General features: G+C 36.6%; 1 protein-coding gene across 19 annotated transcripts in view; it reads left to right on the top strand.

Annotated features, from left to right (window-relative positions):
- The window catches only part of N4BP2 (NEDD4 binding protein 2), a 40462-nt gene that overhangs the window by 16324 nt on the left and 5741 nt on the right, over positions 1-18397 (top strand). For 12 of the 19 annotated variants that reach the window (XR_007904889.1, XR_007904890.1, XM_051789886.1 and 9 more), the window contains 10 exons: positions 1562-1638; positions 3427-3582; positions 4680-7012; positions 8420-8505; positions 9196-9238; positions 10105-10349; positions 11752-11870; positions 14350-14485; positions 14591-14776; positions 17029-17197. Coding sequence is in view for 16 of the 19 variants with exons in the window: in XM_051789886.1 (XP_051645846.1) it covers positions 1562-1638; positions 3427-3582; positions 4680-7012; positions 8420-8505; positions 9196-9238; positions 10105-10349; positions 11752-11870; positions 14350-14485; positions 14591-14776; positions 17029-17197 (3550 nt within the window). In the remaining 3 variants the exon portion in view is untranslated. Of the gene's footprint in view, positions 1-1561; positions 1639-3426; positions 3583-4679; positions 7013-8419; positions 8506-9195; positions 9239-10104; positions 10350-11751; positions 11871-14349; positions 14487-14590; positions 14777-16860; positions 16881-16946; positions 17198-18397 lie in introns of those variants that run through there. The other 7 variants (XM_051789887.1, XM_051789892.1, XM_051789891.1 and 4 more) reach the window with 7 other exon arrangements.

Consider the following 18397-nt stretch of genomic DNA (forward strand, 5'->3'; position numbering starts at 1 on the left):
GGAGTAAAAAATGTGTTACATGGAATCATATTACCCAGTGCCATATTCTGTGCATATTCCAGTATTGACCTGACCGGGCTTCCAAGAGGCAAAACCAAGTGCTTTGTACTTGAGGCCAAAAATAAATAAATTTTTTTCCTCTTTCATATGATTAGTAACATTAGAATCTACTTTAAAAGATAATCAACATTAATCAGTAAGAATGATATTTGATGCTCTGTGAAACTTGAAGACTCAGTCTCCATTTCACCTTAAATATGACATAGAGACAGATACCAGCTGACCAGTTGGAAGTCTAGAGTTATCAGATGTTGCTAGCTTGCTTAAAGCTATGCAGATTTACTTAATGTTTTTTACTGAAGCCATGTAATCAAAATAATGCACCTGCACTATTTTGTGATAGGAGTGTGGTGCTTTTATTTAGTGACTGAAAGTGACCTGCTTTAGTTTATTAAGTTAATGCAATCTACATTTAACTTCCAAAGTTATATTTAATTATTTAAATAACTTGGTGAACTTCTGTTATAGGTTTCTCATACTCCAGTTTTATGACCTTCTCACCTTTTCATTTAATAGTTTCTAAATGGGCATCAGCACTTTCAGACTCTAGCTCTTATTTTGCTGTTGGGCATTCAGTGTTTTGGTTGGTATTTATAGAACTGCATTATTCTATGAAATTGGTTGTGATTAACAGAAATAATATATTGGAAGAAATATTAGGAAATAGATCTGTGATTTCTCTTTACATGATACAGAAAGACATCAGAGACTGTAGTACATAGAATTGATAGCTTTTAAGCAGATACTCTACATATGCTGCATGTGGTAAGGGATTAGTGAACAGTGGGACTTGACACAGAGAGTTTTTATTAATAAAATGTTTCCTTGCATTTATTAACAATTGTCAGATTAGCAGTTCTTTCATAAATTATGTCCTTGAGTTTGCTGTATATTGAAATAAAGGTGCAACAAAAGTTCTTTGGTAAGATGACAAGAATTTTTTCTGAAAACAGGAATGGGGAGAAACAGCACAGTACTACTCACAGTGTTTCTCCTGATTAGACTTAGGCTCCTTTTCTGTCATGGTGAGAATAGACCATATAGGAGCCATTTACTTGCAGCTCACTCAAGTTTCCCATATGGCAGGAAGGTCATCCACAATAGCTGTGTTAATGTAACTGAATTGCTTGTTTTGGAGCTGGTTTGGATCTGGTCAGCTCTGAATGTAAGCAGAGAGCTTTTCTCTGTCTTCGAGAGGCTGCACAGACATATGCATGCTGTATCTGGAAAGAGGAGATGTTCTGCAGTCTTGTCTCAGAGGAGGCAATTCATGGCACACATTTAATTTTACAGTAAGAGATGCATATCCATGTTTTTAAAAATCTCCATTTACATAAACATAAGTGAAACACTGAATGGAAGTGTTATTCCAAGTATTTAACAGGTATAAAAAAATACAAGAAACAGCTTTGAAAAAGCAGACTATGCATATTGTGTGCTTTGTCATAGAAATAAGAAATGGGTGATGTGGCTTGTTCTTTTTTATGTCTGTTTTATTCAGGCTCAGCAGTTCAAATATGAAGTAATGTTCCGAGAACCAGACACTTGGTGGAAGTTTAAACCGAAAGAACTTGAAAGGTAAGACTTTAAAGGAAATTACCACATTAGACAGTATATCTTTTACAGTCTATAAACTATGATTTTTAAAAAGGTATCACTTAGCACAGTGGCTAATGAAGTAGCAAGATACTAGTCCAGATTTTGGTGATAATAAGTAGCTTTTTAACATTCTTTTTCTACAATATTAACTTTTATGGGATTTTCTATGTATTAAAAGATTTTTTTGTCACCTTGGTTTAATTACATACAAAAGATGCTGTTAGCAATAGCTATTATGTGATGTTTTCATTATTTCAAGTTCTTTGCGTTTAAAGTACAGTGACTCTTCCTTTGGGTTCCTGAGATTGGAAAAATGATGTCCAGTTGGGGCTGTTTTTGCATCCAGCTGGTCTGTTGCCTTAATTGAAAGGTTTCTGCTGTCACTGAGTTTAGGGCAATCAGCACCTCATGGCCTGAGAGGGGCAAACCCCTGTGCATCACCACTGTTGCTTACCTCTTCTTTAGCAGGACCTTCTGTTACCTAGAGCCAAAATAAGCAAGACATAATCCCTGTGTAAGTGAATAATAAGTATAAAATTGGCTGGATGCCAGGTTTAAATGGTATGATCCGTGTCCAAAGTCCAGAGTGAAGGCTGATGTCCCCCTATGATGAATACTAGGACTGCAACTATTTAATGTCCTTTTAATGACTTGGATTCTGGGACAGAGTGCACTCATAGAAAATTTGAAGATGATACTGAACTGAGCAAGGGTAGTTTATTCAGCTTTAAGAAGAGAACATTAAGGAAGGATTACATTGTTTTCTGCTACCTTTTGAGAGGTTATAGAGAAGACGAAGAAGAACTCTGCAGGCATAGGGCAAAACAAACATCAACAAGTTGAAACTTCAGGAATTTTGATTACATGAAAGAAAAATAACCCAAAACTTGCTTTGAAGTTGGTTATGTACTGAAAGAGTTTGCCCAGAGAGTTTGTAGACTTTGTCATTTGGGATATCAAAATTGGACATTAGAAAGCTCTGGGCAAGCTGATCTAGCTGTACCTCTTCTGAGTAGGAGATTGAATTATGTGGCCTCCAGATATCCTTTTCAACATAAGTTATTTTGTGATTTCATAATATCTGTTGTCATCTGAATTTGCATACTTAGCTCAAGATTGGCTGCTTTTTAAGTGAGGTAAGGAAGATTAGTTTCTTTGTTAAAATAGATCTTAAACCTTTTCTCCTGTATCTTCAGTTTCTGTTTTGCCATCCTTGGCAGGATTCACTTGTTCTAGGTGGAAATGCTGCAGAACACAGTGCCAGTTGGTGTTTAACAGAGTTAGTGAAAATTTCAAGACAACTCGTGTCCAAAATAATAGGTGAATAGGTTTTCCACAAGGCTCAAGGAGTTCTTAGTTTAGCAAAACCAGAGAAAGAAGACTGAATTCAGAAATCTTCCATATCTAGTTTGGTATCCTGCATCACTGTCAGGATCTGATATGGCATGTTTCTGAAACTTATTTGAAGATGATGCATTATGGACAAAGTTCTAGATTTTAGTAATGTGCAAAATATCCCATTGCAGTACAGGGACACCAAGTGGGGTGGAGAAGTCAAGTGGAACAGCAGTTTGTCTGAGATGCCCTGTTTGGAATGCCTTAATGCACTGATACAGAAAGAATTGCTGTTTCACAGCTTTTCCTCTGGCCCCATGAATTCTTTGATTAATCTTGCTGTAAATTTATGAAATTATTATTTACTTTTTCTCTTCTGTCATTCTAATACACAAATCTGAAATGTTGTTTGTTTTTTTTTTTAATTCATAGGCGAAACATTCATGGTGTATCTAAAGAAAAGATCAAAAGGATGTTGGAACGATATGAACGCTGCCTTACTGTTAGATCAATATTGGATTCTTCAGTTCCAGACAAATCAGAAGCTGCTGGTTGGAGTGAAGATCCTTCTCAGGAGGAAAGCCATAGGTTAGATTCTTTCACTAGCTTTGTAGCCTCAAATAAAAAGCTAAAAAGTCAGTCTTCTTAGCAAGAGAACCTGAACAATACTGTTGAACAGTGAATGCATTAAAAAAGAGAGTTAAATAAAAAAAAAAAACACTACATAGTTTTCCTAATTTTTAAGAATTTCAGGATTTCTAGAAATGAGCAGTCAAGGGATCTAGTCACTTTCCAATGCTTTTTGAAATCCTCCCATTATGGCTGTGTGTTACTTTTCAAGAAGCCAATTTTGACTGACTTTCTCTTATCATAGAAATATGCTGTTGGATGTATGTTGTAGATATGAAGCACTTAAAATCTATAAAATACTTTTTAGATGAGTGTAGTCCCAAATAGGAGCAAATTACTATTTCTAGATCTGTATGTTAGTGTTGACTTTATCTTTGTGGTAGAAGGTGAATTCTTCATGCAGAGTTACCTATTTGCTCTTCAATATACTTAATTGAAACTTGCCTGGACTTATGTTGGTTGTATACATGACTGTTTTGTAGTGGTTAATCTGAATGATGCTGTGTATCATAATGCAGAGGAACCTAGATTTTATTGTAGTTATTATTTCATTTGGGTTTTGCATGCTTAACGTATTTGAAATGAAATTGGCACTGATAATTAATGGAATGTAGTTGACTGCGAAGAATGGTCTGACAAGAAATGGCACATGCTCTCCTAGTTCTAGATTTTATTTAGCATTAAGGCATCAGGAGAGAACAACAGTCATTAAATAAAAGATTTGCCAGATTTACCAGATTTGCTATCTGAATGAGGAAATGTCTGGCAGCAGAGTGTTTCAGTACATAACTGAATGCTGGGAATGGGGGAAAATTGACTCCTGAGAAAGTGTTCTTAGTCTTGTTCTGTAGTAAGAAGGGGATACTTACCAAGGAAAGTTGGTCTTTCCTTAGCTCCTTTTTTGTAGAGGAGCGTTGAAGTTAGGGCTAAGTTGTCATAAATTTGTTTTCCTCTCAATAGAGGTGTAACTAGAGTCAAACTCTCACTCTAGTTCTAACTGGAGTTAAAGTAGACAAATGCTTTAAGAAGTTTTATGAGTTTATCTTTTATTCCAGTTTGTGTTTCAGAAAGACAGAGGCACATTCTGATGCAAAGGAAGAACCACCTTTTGCTGTGGAGCCTCTTGAATTAGCTGAAGTTGATAAAACTTCTCCCCATAATTCTCTAATATTAGAAAGCAGCTGTGATCCTGAACGTTTTCAGCAAGAGGAAAAAGAAATAAAAAATAACTCAGTGGAACACAATTCTGAGAACAGTGCTGTTCAAGATGACTTGGATGTCTGTTTATCAGAGTGCATCGAAAAAGAGCTGCCCTTGGAGAAGAAAGAAGAAAAGGGAGAAAAAGTAGAAAAAAATGCTGAAACAGAAATAGATGATGTTGATGTGATCACAGCTGAAGAGACTGCGAATTTGCATACAGGAGGAGCTGAGGAACACAGCGATAACAACACTGCCAATGTTCAACCTGCAGTTCAACAGTCGGGTTCCATATGTATGGAACCAAAATCAACACAAACTAATAACACAGTGGAACCAAGCAGTTCAGCTTTTGACACGTCAGGGAAACCTGAACTACTAAACTTCCTGGGTGACTGGCCTGTAGAACAAACAATGGGACAGAGAGTCAAAAGATCTAGAAGACTAGAAAAATCTTCTCTGAAGAGTGATAAGGAAAGTGAAACTCCGATTCAGCAGCATCCTGAGATTGGTAAAGAGCAAGTGGGCCTGCCTGAGACATACACTGTTGAGAGAGGACATGAGAAAGAAAATCTAGCCTCTAGCTGGTCCTCTATTAGTTCAGATAAAGTTACACTGGAATTGCAAATGGTAGGACATTGGCCTATCTCAGCCTCATTAGAACAGAGACAACAAAGGTCAAGGAGAATGAAAACAACAAATCAGTCTGATGAAGGTAGAAATCCTGAAGGTGACATTGACATAAATGCTCTTGAGACTGTAGATGTGCTTTGTGGGACACCTGTGAGCACTGCAGAGCAACCAGATATAAAGAGTTTTCCTATGCACCAAGATGAAATAGTAGCCAGTGAAACAGGAGGTGAGGAAAAAAGCCAGCAAAATAAGAGAACAAAGAAATATCACAGATTAGCCCTCACTTTTACAAACAACAGTTTGCCCCATCCCAAAGAAGAGGACCACTTGTCTAACCTTAACACTACAGAAGAGAAACAGGACACGTACTTATGTAGACAAAAAAGTAGCCATTCACAGACTGAATCACAGGACTTTGCTCTCCTCTGGAGATTAGAAAAGAAAATGCTTTTTCCTGACACTACCAAAGTATTGCATGGCAGACTAGATGGCTTCAAACCCAAACACATTGATAATGCCTCAGATTCTCAGGAAAAAATACCATATCGAGTTACTTATGATAAAAGTACATTTGTAGAAGAAAGTGAACTTACCGATATTGATGACTCTGAAAAGCTGGATACACTGTGTAAGCTCTTTGAGTCTGTTTCATTTGAAGCTCTGAAAGATCTCTATGAAAGATGTAACAAAGACATAGACTGGGCCACAGGTTTGCTGTTAGACTCTGAAGAAAAGTTATGCAAAGCTGTTGATACCAAATGCTTTCAGGTAAGAGAAGCTGAGCCAGTTGTCGCAGACCTTGATTTCAAGGCAAGTACAAACTGTGATGAGAATCTCAGAGACGGCGAACAGACAGCAAAAGTGATTGGGACTGGTGGTATCTCTGAGGCTTCAGAAGGTAAGAACTCATCACTCAGCATTGCAGAAAGTAGGGCTGCCAAGGCAGCTGTGACAGATGCTGATGTACCTGACTCATTCACTGCTACCTCACTGAATGATACAGAGGAACTGAAAAATTCCATGGATGCAGCCCCTAGAACCGACACAAACAGCTCAGCAGCAGGTGTCACTGAGCTGTCCATTTCAGGAAAGCAGTCTGTGGAGTCTGAGAGTCTTGCTGAAGAAACTGTAAATAAGCCATCACTTTTACAACTTGATGCAACCTTCTGTACACCCGTGACTTTGCCTCATGGTCCTAACACAACTTCTACCAATTTGAAATGTGGATTAAATAATGAAAGTGACATTAATCCTTCAGAAGGCAATGCAGAGAATTCCAAAGTGACTGCTTCTTTACTGGAAAAGGATCATGTGCTTCTGGTCAGTTCTAGGAGTGATAAAGAAATGGAGGTGGATAAAGAAACCTGGGAAGGTTCTGAGGAGATATGTGGTAAAGAAGAAGTTGAAAGTCCAAGCTGGTCTGCAGCTAAAGCCAAGAGACAAAGCCCTGTACCAGCATCACATGCAGCTTTCAGTATAGATTGCCTAGAACTAACATTACCTCCTGAACTGGCACTCCAGCTGAAAGAGATATTTGGGCCTGTTGGCATTGATGCAGGTATGGGCATAATTATATCTGTGTTTTTATGAAAAAACCTTGGTTTAGGTAAGAAAACCTTTATTTATTTGCCTGTGCTTTTTTTCCTTCATGCTTCAGTTTTAGGGATTAGATTTGCATAATTCCTCATGATACTGTTTGCTATTGTTAATCCAAAAATGGAACTGAATTAAGTGTGGCATAAAATATAAATGCAGTAATGCTACCGTTTGCCTTTGTATTTTGTACATGTGCATACTTTAAAATATTAAGAAAATACATGGACTTATTTGCATTTTGAACAACAGGCCTTTGAGCCTATATTCAAACTGAAGAGATATTAAGATGATGAGGAATATGCAAATTGTGGCTGATTAGGAAAAAAAGAAAAAAGAAAGCTTTAGACATCAGTAAAGTTGGGGAAGGAGAAGATAAATGGTTTAGAGAGAAGATGAAGTGTGGCTGTACTTAAAAGATGAAAACAGACTAGTCTGTTGCTGGGAGATTATGATTAAGGAAGCCACAAGCAGCTTGAACAAGCATCTCAAAAGTTACAGACTGATTGAAAAAGGAAGAGAAGAAAATAGAAGGAATATACAGCTTGGTGGTTTTCTCTCTCTTTCCCCCCCCTTTTTATTTCTTTTTTTTTTTCCTCTTTTATCCTGAAGATTACTTGATGTGATACCCCAGATACCTGATTTATTGGTGGGTTTGACTGCTGGCCTCTTTGCCTTCCATGCCTACCTCATCAAAAGAAAAAGTTTGTTTCCTATGGCAGAAAAGTGTTCTATTGTGTCTGAAATATGCCCTGCATTTTTATTTGACACATATGTACTTCTTGCTTTTTTAGTTTTGAAAGGATGAGAAACAGTATCAGAAAGATCTTTTAGGGAAAAGATGTATCATTCTGATACCATGACGATTCCTGCCATTTTCTTTAGAATTAGAGGTGATATTTGGAATTTGACTCTCTGAGTTTGTGTGTTTGAAAGAAGGGATGTGACTGATGTTGGGCTGTGGTGGGTATGTTGTGGCACAGAAGAGCAGTTGCCATGTGGATTGCAGTGGAATGGGGGAGTCACAGTTTCACGAATGAAACTGTTGTAAATTAACAATGGCTTTGTAAAAGAAGGTTTTGCTAGAAAAATGGAAAAAAGGAAAAACCGCCATTGTTCGGGTAGTCACATTTCAACAATATACAATTAAAGTTAACTTGCTTTTTTCCTACCCTTTCTGAGTTTTTAAACACCAGATAACAATTTCTGTGGAATGCTTTTTTGTTGTTGAACTTGGCAGTTGCAGGTTTTATTCAAGCCTGACAGTTTATGCAGAATCTCCAGAACTAGAATTTATAAGTCCTGGCTATTGTACTTTAATTGCTAAGTTTTGTAGAATGCTTTAATGAATATATTTTCTTTGTTCCACAAGGATCACTGACTGTTGAGGATTGTGTGGTTCACATTGATCTAAATTTGGCAAAAGTGATTCATGAAAAATGGAAAGAATCTATTCTGGTTAGTAGATTTCTTGCTTGTGATGTAGTATGGCACACTTGTGCTTTATCAGACCATTCATCTCCATATTTCTTGGTCTAAATGTGTAAGGACAATGATAAAATATAATAGTAATTTAAAATATGTGGAGTATATCAGTATGTCATAACAGTCAATGCTGTTGAAAGTTTAAGGTATGTCACGAGTGCCTCATTGTGAAACTGAGATTCTTAAAAAAGAAGGATGATAGTGCACCATTTCATTCCAAATTGATCGAAAATTCCACTGGCCAAAACTTATTATTGTTTTTTTGACATGTAAAAAGAATTCTTTTATTAATTATTCTGTATACAGAACATCTCCATGTGCATTAACTGAGATGAGTTCTCCAACCTGTGTTCCTTCATAGCTATATGAAACTTTGAGTGTTTGGGGGTAAAATTTTTGTTTGGTTTATTTAATTAAGGTTATGAAGTCTTAGCAGTGGGGCATATTCCTCTAGTCTGTATTTTCAGAAAGATAATTCTAGCTTATAAATTCCACTTCATAATTACTTTTCTTAAATATACTTCTTTTAAAATATTGAATCTTTGGGAAATACTGTGAGATCTTATTTTGTAGCTGGCTTACTTAGAAACTTCAAAGTTTACTTGAAGTTTTGCTGTGAAATCTATAACTTATAACTCTAATGATTTTACTATTTTTATTTAGAAGCGTCAGAGGAGAGATGAATCATGTAAGTTGTCTGCAGAAGGTATGTTGTATATTTTTCTTAATTGTAAAAATACTTAGGTCTCATTATAAAAATATTTAATTCTTTGAAACTTAAGCAAGGATGCAAATATTCTGTCTGAAAAATGATGGATTCATTTATTAAGCTAAACTATATTGCCCTTGGATCCATTTACCTTTCTCTTGTGGAGGTGTGGGGGAGGGGAGAGAGGTTAATTATAAGCAGAATCACTAGTACCAGGTAGATGCAAGCAAAGAGCCTATCATTTTGTGTAATTCAGACAACTTAAAAAGAATCTCTGGCTGAAGCAGACAGCTGTTTGGTGACTTCTGTAATATCTGTGACAAGAAAAGATGTGGTCAGAGAATTACTAGCAGAGTAAGATTTCTGCAGATGAGGGAGGGAGGTCAGAAATGCAACATTCACATGTTGTTCTTGTCAAAGATGATTGTAGCAGGAAGGTGGATGCCTTGTTCAAAAAGTGTTAACATCTCTGGCAACCCAGTTTTCATTCAGCTGTTGCTATTAACTCGTAGAAGTGTAAACCCAGATTCTCTTATAAAAGCAAACAACTCCACACACAAACTTAAGGTATCTACAGGGTAGTTTACAGCTGTAAGATACGTCTTAACACTTGAAAATTTGGTGAGGAAGTATGATTGTTTGCTTTTGTTTCACAAAGTAGATAAAGATGATCAGACAGTCTTTGTAAAATGGAAGTGAGGAAGGTGAAAACAATGTGTTGGTTTCTGTTTTAGCATTAATAATCTTCTTTTAACAAAACTCAAACTGTCTAGGTTAAAAAACTTGTCTTAATTATTTTGGCATTGCTTGTATATAAGCTAATAAGTATTTTATTTGTCACCTCATTTTTATTGCTTTTGAAGGTCCTACTCTGATTCAGCAAATAGATACAGATGACTCAGAAATGCTGCTATCTCAGAATGCAGACAGTAAAATACAGAAGAAAAAAATGAGCTGGGCTTCAGGCACATCTAATGACATACAGATGAAAAAAACAGCAACATCAGACGTTTTTCCTTTTATGGATCACTGGAATGCTCAGATTCAGAAAGTTTCTCTCAGGCAAATAATTTCTGAAGAACTAGCTATGCAGGAGAGACAGGACATGGTATGGATAGTGCCTGTTTTTTATGCAGTTTAGATTTACTACCAGTAATAAAACAGAGTGTGACTCTGGTGACTCATATTTGTGCTGCGAATTACAGCCTGAATTTGTGAGACAAATGCATGCCAATTAGTATTGTTGGTTACTGTGATACAGGAGTTTGCTTTTGGTAGATGGTTCTGTTTGAAAAATAGTCTCATTTAGAATGAAGTATTTTGATTGTTTCACAAACAGATCATGGTACATTTCACTGTATAGGTTAGCATTTCTGTTTGGTTGAATCTTTTTTGATTGCTCACCCAAAAGCAAAGAGCAGTGTGATTTGCCATGCTTTTGATTGTGACAGCAATATCAAAAAAAGTTCTTAATTGGCTCCATGCCTTGTTTGTTTAAAAGTGTATTGAATTGATTTTAATGTTTTGTAAGGAGAACCTACAACACTTCTAGCAGATGAGACACTGAAATAAGTACTTGAGGTTAATTTCAAGCAATTCTGTACCCTCTGTCAGAATATAGTAAATTTTTAATAGATCTTTACCGGTTCTTTATTTTCTACACAGTTCCCATACCCTGCCTGTTGGCCTGTGCCTGATACTGCCCTCTGCTGCCCCACTGGTGGTCAGAGTAGGCGTTTTAGTTTGTAATTGTCTCTGATAAGCAACTGTCCTAAAATAGAGGAGCTTTGAACTGGTAGAGAAAGTTGGCCGGATTAGCCTGTACTTTGAAAAATGGCTTATGGATTCTTTCTTTGAACTGTGTGTATGTGTCCTACTGATAAAAACAAGTGTCGTATCTGCAGCTTTATTTTCAGTTTGAATTCATGGAGCTTGGCTTTATTTTGACCCCTTTTTTTTTTATTTTTTTTAAATCAATATTGGAATGATGAGTCTGATTTATTTTGAGTTATAACTATGTCATCTTCTCAGATGACTTTACAAATAAGAATATTACAGTACAGCTTCAGATACAGCAAACCAAAATTGTTTAGGCTGCTTAATAATAAAATGTTGTTTCAACCCCAGGCCCTCAGTATAGAGAAGAGAGGTGGACTTTGCACAAGCTTAGCAGTGGACTAGATAGACTAGTAGGGAATAAATTCCAAAACCTAAGTTCCTCCTAAAAAAATCCTCCTTTTACTTTTTCCAAGTTATGAGGGAGCTCCAGCTGCATAACTTCAAATGATTGCAGAGTACTGCAGTGGTGTATAATAGAACTCACCTGTCCTTCCTTATGCTGATCAGTGTGGCAGGCTGATACTGGCATGTTGTCATTGCTGTAGGTGCATACCAACTGAGTAGATATTTTTTAAATCTTAACAAATAACAGTAAAGTCGATTGGCTCCCCTGTTATGATATTTTTTTCTAATCAAGAACTTGTAATATTTTTCTTTTGTCTTCTGGGTAGAATCGTGTTCCTTCTACGGCTAGAAAAGACTGTGCTGCTAAACTAAAGGAGAAGCAACTTTTTGAGATGTTTCCAACTATTAATCAAAGTTTCTTAATGGATATCTTCAGGGACAACAAGTAAGAAATCTTTAAAGGTTTTTGTGAAAATGGTACTCAGTAACATTCTGTAGTGCACATTTGCTGTCTTAAATATTAAAGAGTTAAGATACTGCTAAAAAATGGCTTTTTACAAACTAGCACACTTTTTGGTAATTTAAATAAAGGCAAAATTAGGTGGTCTTAAAGGCAAAAAGGGCATAAAAACTCTCAGTGTAGATTTGTTTTTGTTTGGGTTTTTTTTGTGGAGGGGGAGAACAGACAGTTTCTTTCACTGGGAGAAGAATGTCTCTGGCTATTGACCACTGGCTGATTGTCAGTGTAACTGCATATTTGCTCTAGAGCTGAGATTTAAATCAAGTGGGAGAAATTAGTGGGTGTGGTAATAATAAGTTAAAATGTCATCTGCCCAAGAGGAAAAGTACCATCACCTGATGTTAGCTGTGAGTACTTTCCTGGCTACTACAGCAGCTCTGAAGGAATGATCTTCATCTCTTCCTGCTGACATTCTCTCTTTTGCAATATATTTCGGGGGTGCATGTCTACCTTCTAAAATCCAAGAACTGAACTTCTCTGAGAACTGAATTTTTTTGGAAAGAAATGTCTTTTTTTTTATCCCCAACCATTTGAGTGTCTGTCTCTACACATGGGTTTGCATGCCTACCTCTCAGTCATTCTGCTTGTCCAGGTTGTTATAAAAATCTTTCCTGTTTAAAATATGTCCTTCATCCATCTCTATAGCTCATACATTTCACCATCTCTTGTTTTTCACATTCGAAATTCTCTTCATAGTGTTGCACTTCCCAGAATCTGTCTTTACTCTTGATCAGTCTTTTTCTTGTTAGCTTACTGAACAGCAAGAATAAAGAAGAGGGCTTATTAGAAAGCTGATGGCAGCTGATGTAGTATTTAATTAAATTTAATAACAAAGCTTGACTAAAAATACAGGGATTTTCCTTCATAAGAGTTTCAGAAAACTGAGCTAGTTTTAAATTAGTATGTATTATCTAACCCTGACCAGAGAAGATTTAAGATAAAGTATCTTATCCAACCCAAAAAGCAGCATTTACTTATGTCTCTTTGATCAAGGTAGGATGCAATTTACTTTAGTATGTCATTTTCCTTTTAATATTCAAGTGCCCCTCAATTACGATTCAGTCAACCAAGATTGCGTGTATGTTGACGCCAGTAATACCAGGAAGTCTGCAAGCCTTTTTGCAATAAGGTGGAATATTCTGTTCCAGTGGAATATTCCATTCCAGTGCTTTATTTCCAATGTAGTCTATTTCTGTAACAATATCAAGGTTTGTAATATTCCTTTTGTTAAATATAGCACCTATTATATATTTGTGTTGTGACCCGCCCCAGAAATGGGAGGGTAACCCAGGTGCGTATGAATAAATCTCGTGAGATGGATTAGACTGAAAGGACACTGAATAATCAGGGTTTGTAAACATATATATGTAGGGTTTATTTTAGAACAATTTTGTTTCGAAGGTAAACAGGTATGTTGCCATGTTGGGTGTTATCATTCTACAGCAATACAACATCTGTATGTATGTTGTCATCTATATAGCAGTATAGCAACATTAAAGCATAGCAATATAGTACTGTTAAAGCATAGTAATATTAAAGCATCTATAGCAGTAAAGCAATATTAGAGCATAGCAATATAGCACTGTTAAAGCATGGCAATATTAGAGCATCTATGCAATATGGCATTGTTAATACTAAAGCATCTGTAGATTAAAGCATAGCAATATAGCACTATTGAAGCATAGCAGTATTAAAGCATCTATGTCAATAAAGCATTGTTAAAGCATAGCATCTATAGCAATAAAGCATAAAGGTAACACTTAAGGAAATGCATAAGGGAAAGAAAGGATAAGGGTGGAAAGAAGTATATAGTCACTGCCCACTGGGTCCAGCAATGAAACTTGGTAGTTGCAGCTTCCATGTCTGTTGGTTGAAGTGGTGGTCTTGGTCCATTGGGGTTGGGGGAAACCCCCCCCACAACTCAAAGATGTTATGAGTTACTATACACTTCCAGCTCAGGTGGGAATGCCTTGTACCTCCCTGGGGTGGGGAGTTTTAGAATGTATAGTGTCACGGGACCATGCCATGAGCCTCTGACATCTCCAAAGACAGCTGCAGCTGCCTATTGTGCCAGCATCAGTCCTGGTCCAGCATTTGAGATGCACAGCCCAGGCTAGATGAGGACATTGGCATGATAAAAGGGATTTTCCTGCTTTGCAGGACTTGCTTCTTCTTAGCCTCTTCCCTTCCTCAGACCGGCATCTGCACCCAGGATATGGGACATTGGCACCCGCTTATCTGATCAGAAGGTCCTTTGGCAGTATTCAGGGAGGGGTGGGCTTTGCTGGGTGAGCAGCTGCTTCTTTTCAGTTTGCAAAAGTCTTTTGGTGATCTTAGAATGTGTAAATAATTAACTGTTTCAGTCTCTGACAGTGAGGTCACAGATTTTACTTATCTTTTACAGCTACTCTTTAGAACAAACTGAACAGTTTCTGAACTGTGTCCTGGAGGCAGATCCTGTAAAAACAGTTATAGCTCAAGAAAATGTTCAACAAAATGAAATTGTTACTTCCTACAGTGCAAAAAACCGGGAGAAGAAGGTATTTTTATTTTTTTTTAAATAGAACTTATAAGGATATCCAAAGCTATGTTAATGAAAACACCCCACAATGCATACTTACGTTCAACATTGCAAATTCCTACAGGCAAAAAAATGTAAGGAAGAGGATGATCCTTTGAGTGAAATATTTCAAGACTTTGAGTATCCACAATATGATGATTTAAGAGCAGAAGCTTTTTGTCACCAGCAAAAGAGAAAAGAATGTTTGAAAAAGGCTGGGGAGGCCTATCGGATGGGTATGAAGCCTGTGGCAGCATTTTATGCACATCAGGTAAACTTAAATATTGTGCTTTTTGTCTGAATTTAGGGAGGTACTTAAATACTGAATTGGCAGTGATAAGGAAAACATTGTGCCTACTAGAGTTGACACATTTGCTCAGTTACTGTTCCCTGTGTAATTGTTATAAGTGACAATCACAAGTAAACTCCCTTTCATAGAATTGATACTGGCACAGGAAGCTACGTAACCAAATGCAGTGTGAGACCTCATGAAAGGTGATACTTAGTGCTTAGTCACATATGTTCTGTTGTCCTAGATCTCTCTCACGTCCACAAACTTGTAAGCACCAAAATTTGTGTCCATGTGATCTGGCCAGGTTCACTGGGGTATGACATGTACTGCAACAAACATCAATTTTTGAATCCTCTGTATGTCTCTTGGGTTCCTCTTAATTGGTGCTGAACTGTTTTTAGTTTTTTGTGCTTTTTAGGAGTCAGACAGGTATTAAGATGTGATCTTTTACCACAGAATCACGCTTGCTTCATCCACCATAAATCTTGGGCAAGATTGCTGCCTGCTGTCTTTGCTTCTTCATTTTGTCTGTCTTTATGGCTACAGTCTGTCTTGGGTTGGGATAAAGGAGGTGGGGCATGTTAGGCTTTTCACAATTCATCTGGTTTTGGCATGTAGATCTGCTGCTGATTAGTCTTGTGTGCTCTAGCCTTGGAGCACAGGCTCTCTGGTCTTGTTCAGCCACATTTCTCTGTATGTACCAGTTTGATTACTGCTGATCATTGCAGTTGATCATATTCTTGATTTTAATTATCAACTGTTCTTGTAACCAGCGTTCCTGTACACTGGTTTCCTAGTGCCTTCACAGGAGACCCTTCTATTCACACCACTCTTAAAAATTCTGTTACAAATGTCTTCAAAGGCAACAGTTTTTCCCTGATCTAACAGCATATAAAAATTTGGTAAGAATTCACATTATAGAGGCATTTAATTCTAACCTATGAATTGCATTATACAGAAAAAAATGTAATAATAAATCACTTGAATTTGCTTATTAAAAAAGCTCTCACATAAATGGTATAACTCTGAATGTTTAGATTGTTACTGTGCATGTAGAAAATACTGATTATCAGTCTTTATAATGAACTTATGTTCTTTATTCATACATTCTTGAAGCTTTTAGAAGTTCTAAACAAAGGTCTCCATGATTTTTAATAGAAATCTAATTTCAAGTCCTCTCTTTTGTTCTGTTCTTAGCCATATGAACAAATACAATCTGGAAATGCATTTATTATACACTTTCATTTAGGTAATAAAAAGGCAAACTAAGCTACCTTTATTCATGAAAAATACTTTATGCTTGGTGGCCTTTGTCTTGAGAATCCTCTGCAAGTGAGAGTTACAGAGCTGGTGTCTTGGTTCTGACACTAATACACTTCAGATAATCCATTTTAATAAAGTGTAAGACAGACTGTCACTTTTGTTCTCTTGAGCCCGTGTCAGTCTAATACCTGGAGTTAAGTCTTCCATTCCTTTTCAGACTGTGCCTGCAGATCTTCAAGGCCATAATTTGTTGCTTTGATCTTTCAGACTTTATCGCTGCAAGGTTCATGGGAAGTAGTTGGGTAGTTGTTTACTCTGTAAGATGACTAACTTTGTACTGCTTCTTGACCCTCGTTCCAGAAGGGGCTATATTGACCTTGTCAATCATAAAAGATCTGTCAAAAGTATTAGGAGAGATAATAGACAACTATTTAAAAAAAAAAAGAGCATTTACTCTTGGCTTGTCTGAAATTTAGGGAATGCGTTCAGAAGACTTAACCTCAAATATAACAGTCAACAGGTTTTTCCTTAGCTATTGGGCAGTTTCTGTGACATTGTTTCATTACAATTTTAGCAAAATATTTGCAGAATATAAACATCTACTGTTATAAGAATAAATCTGAAACTCAGCATGGAGTGTAACTTTTTAGCTTATGTAAAGACCTTATGGTTATGTGCCTTGTCTGGCATTTTTTTTTCCTTGTTACAATTTGTTACAATTCCTTCTTTGTTACAATTCCTTCTTTGTGCCAGCTTTGAGTAGTTCCTTATGAACAGGTCTCATGAAATCCCCTTTTTAGTAGGTCTCACTGAGCCTCTTGCAGAAGTTCTGTTGCAATTATAAATTTTACTGCTTCAAACCGTGAGCTAAAAGCACCCCTGCCAGTCCTATCATTTTGAAACCAATGACCAGTGTGGAGCTTAGATTATGTCTTGGTGTGTAATAGTCACTGTGCTTATGAATAAAGAGTCGCCTTCACGAGCAGAAGATGAAGGAAGCCAACCATGCTGCTGCTGTGCAAATCTTTGAGAGAGTAAATTCTTCCTTGCTGCCTATGAATGTGTTGGATTTGCATGGTCTCCACGTGGATGAAGCTGTGAATCAGTTGTCCAGAGTGCTGCAAGAAAAAAGTGAAGGTAGGGTTTAGATAATAATTCTTACTCCCTAAGAATTATTCTCCTCATTTTCTACTAAGAAATCATGATTCATGGCAATATTAGAGGGAATTAATTTAATTTAATAACGTGTGTTAAAAACAACTAGGCTTTGTACTGTCTTATTTTCAAAGTACCCATGGTTTGTTTTTCTTTGACATGACAATGCTTCTTGCTTTTTTCTGTCTTGCACCCTACTCCCAACCCCGGTACTTCTTTGAAAATCTTTCTTCTGTTTTATCTTTTTTTTTTTTTTTTTTGTATGGTCTGTCCTTCTTGACATTTTTGACCAAGGTGATAATGCAAACATTTTTGTCATCTTTGCAGTACTTTGTCAGGACTATGTTGCTTTCTTAATCTTTAAAGAAAAATTATTATGTTGGAATTCTAACCACAATGATTATATTGACTTCAACTTTTACATGAAAGTGTGTGATTTGAGCCATCTTTCAGAAACTTCCCTATCAGTTTGTCGGCAGGATCTCTTGAGATCAGAATACTGCTGCTTCCAGACCTGTCATTTTCTGCAATTTTGCTTGAGGGCTCATTTTTTTTCTTCCAGTAGAGTGTTCAAGTCCTTCATGAGTGTACTTGCTGTAAAAAGATACGTTTTCTGCATTGCTAATTTACCCTATAACTTTAAGCACACTGGGAATGCTTTTATAAGAAATATTTCTTACACAACATACTACTGCACAAACCTGATTTTTTGAATCTGCTACTCCACAGAGTATAAACAAAATTGTTCAGTGGGGCCTTAGATAATCCTTTTCTTTCAATATGCAATAAATTGCATTATGTTGTGCTGTTCTTGCAATGATATTTGTGTAATTTAAGCTGTAACCTAATGCTTTTTAGAGCTAAATTTCCAGAACTGCATTTACATCACGAGTCCTGGAATTGATAGTAGTGGCTCTCTGTGCAGTCCATTCACCTAAATCTAAAAAAAAAGTTAATTTCAGTGTATGGACATGGGAAAGAGGTCAATACTAGGAACTTTTTGCTGACAGTAAGCTGATATAAAACCTAAATAAAGTTATGCAAGAGAGAGAGAGGGAGTAGTTGAGGAAAGATGTCATGAGAACTGATAGTTCCAAACTGGCAAATCTTGGCTCTTTTTGAGAATCCAGTTTAATATATTTTTTTCCTCTTTTTCAAACTCTTCATCAGTTGATGTTCAGA

Source organism: Manacus candei, unplaced genomic scaffold (genome assembly GCF_025592945.1).
Source record: "Manacus candei isolate 608988 ecotype Guabito, Panama unplaced genomic scaffold, ASM2559294v1 h1tg000028l, whole genome shotgun sequence".
NCBI classification, from domain to species: Eukaryota; Metazoa; Chordata; class Aves; order Passeriformes; family Pipridae; genus Manacus; species Manacus candei.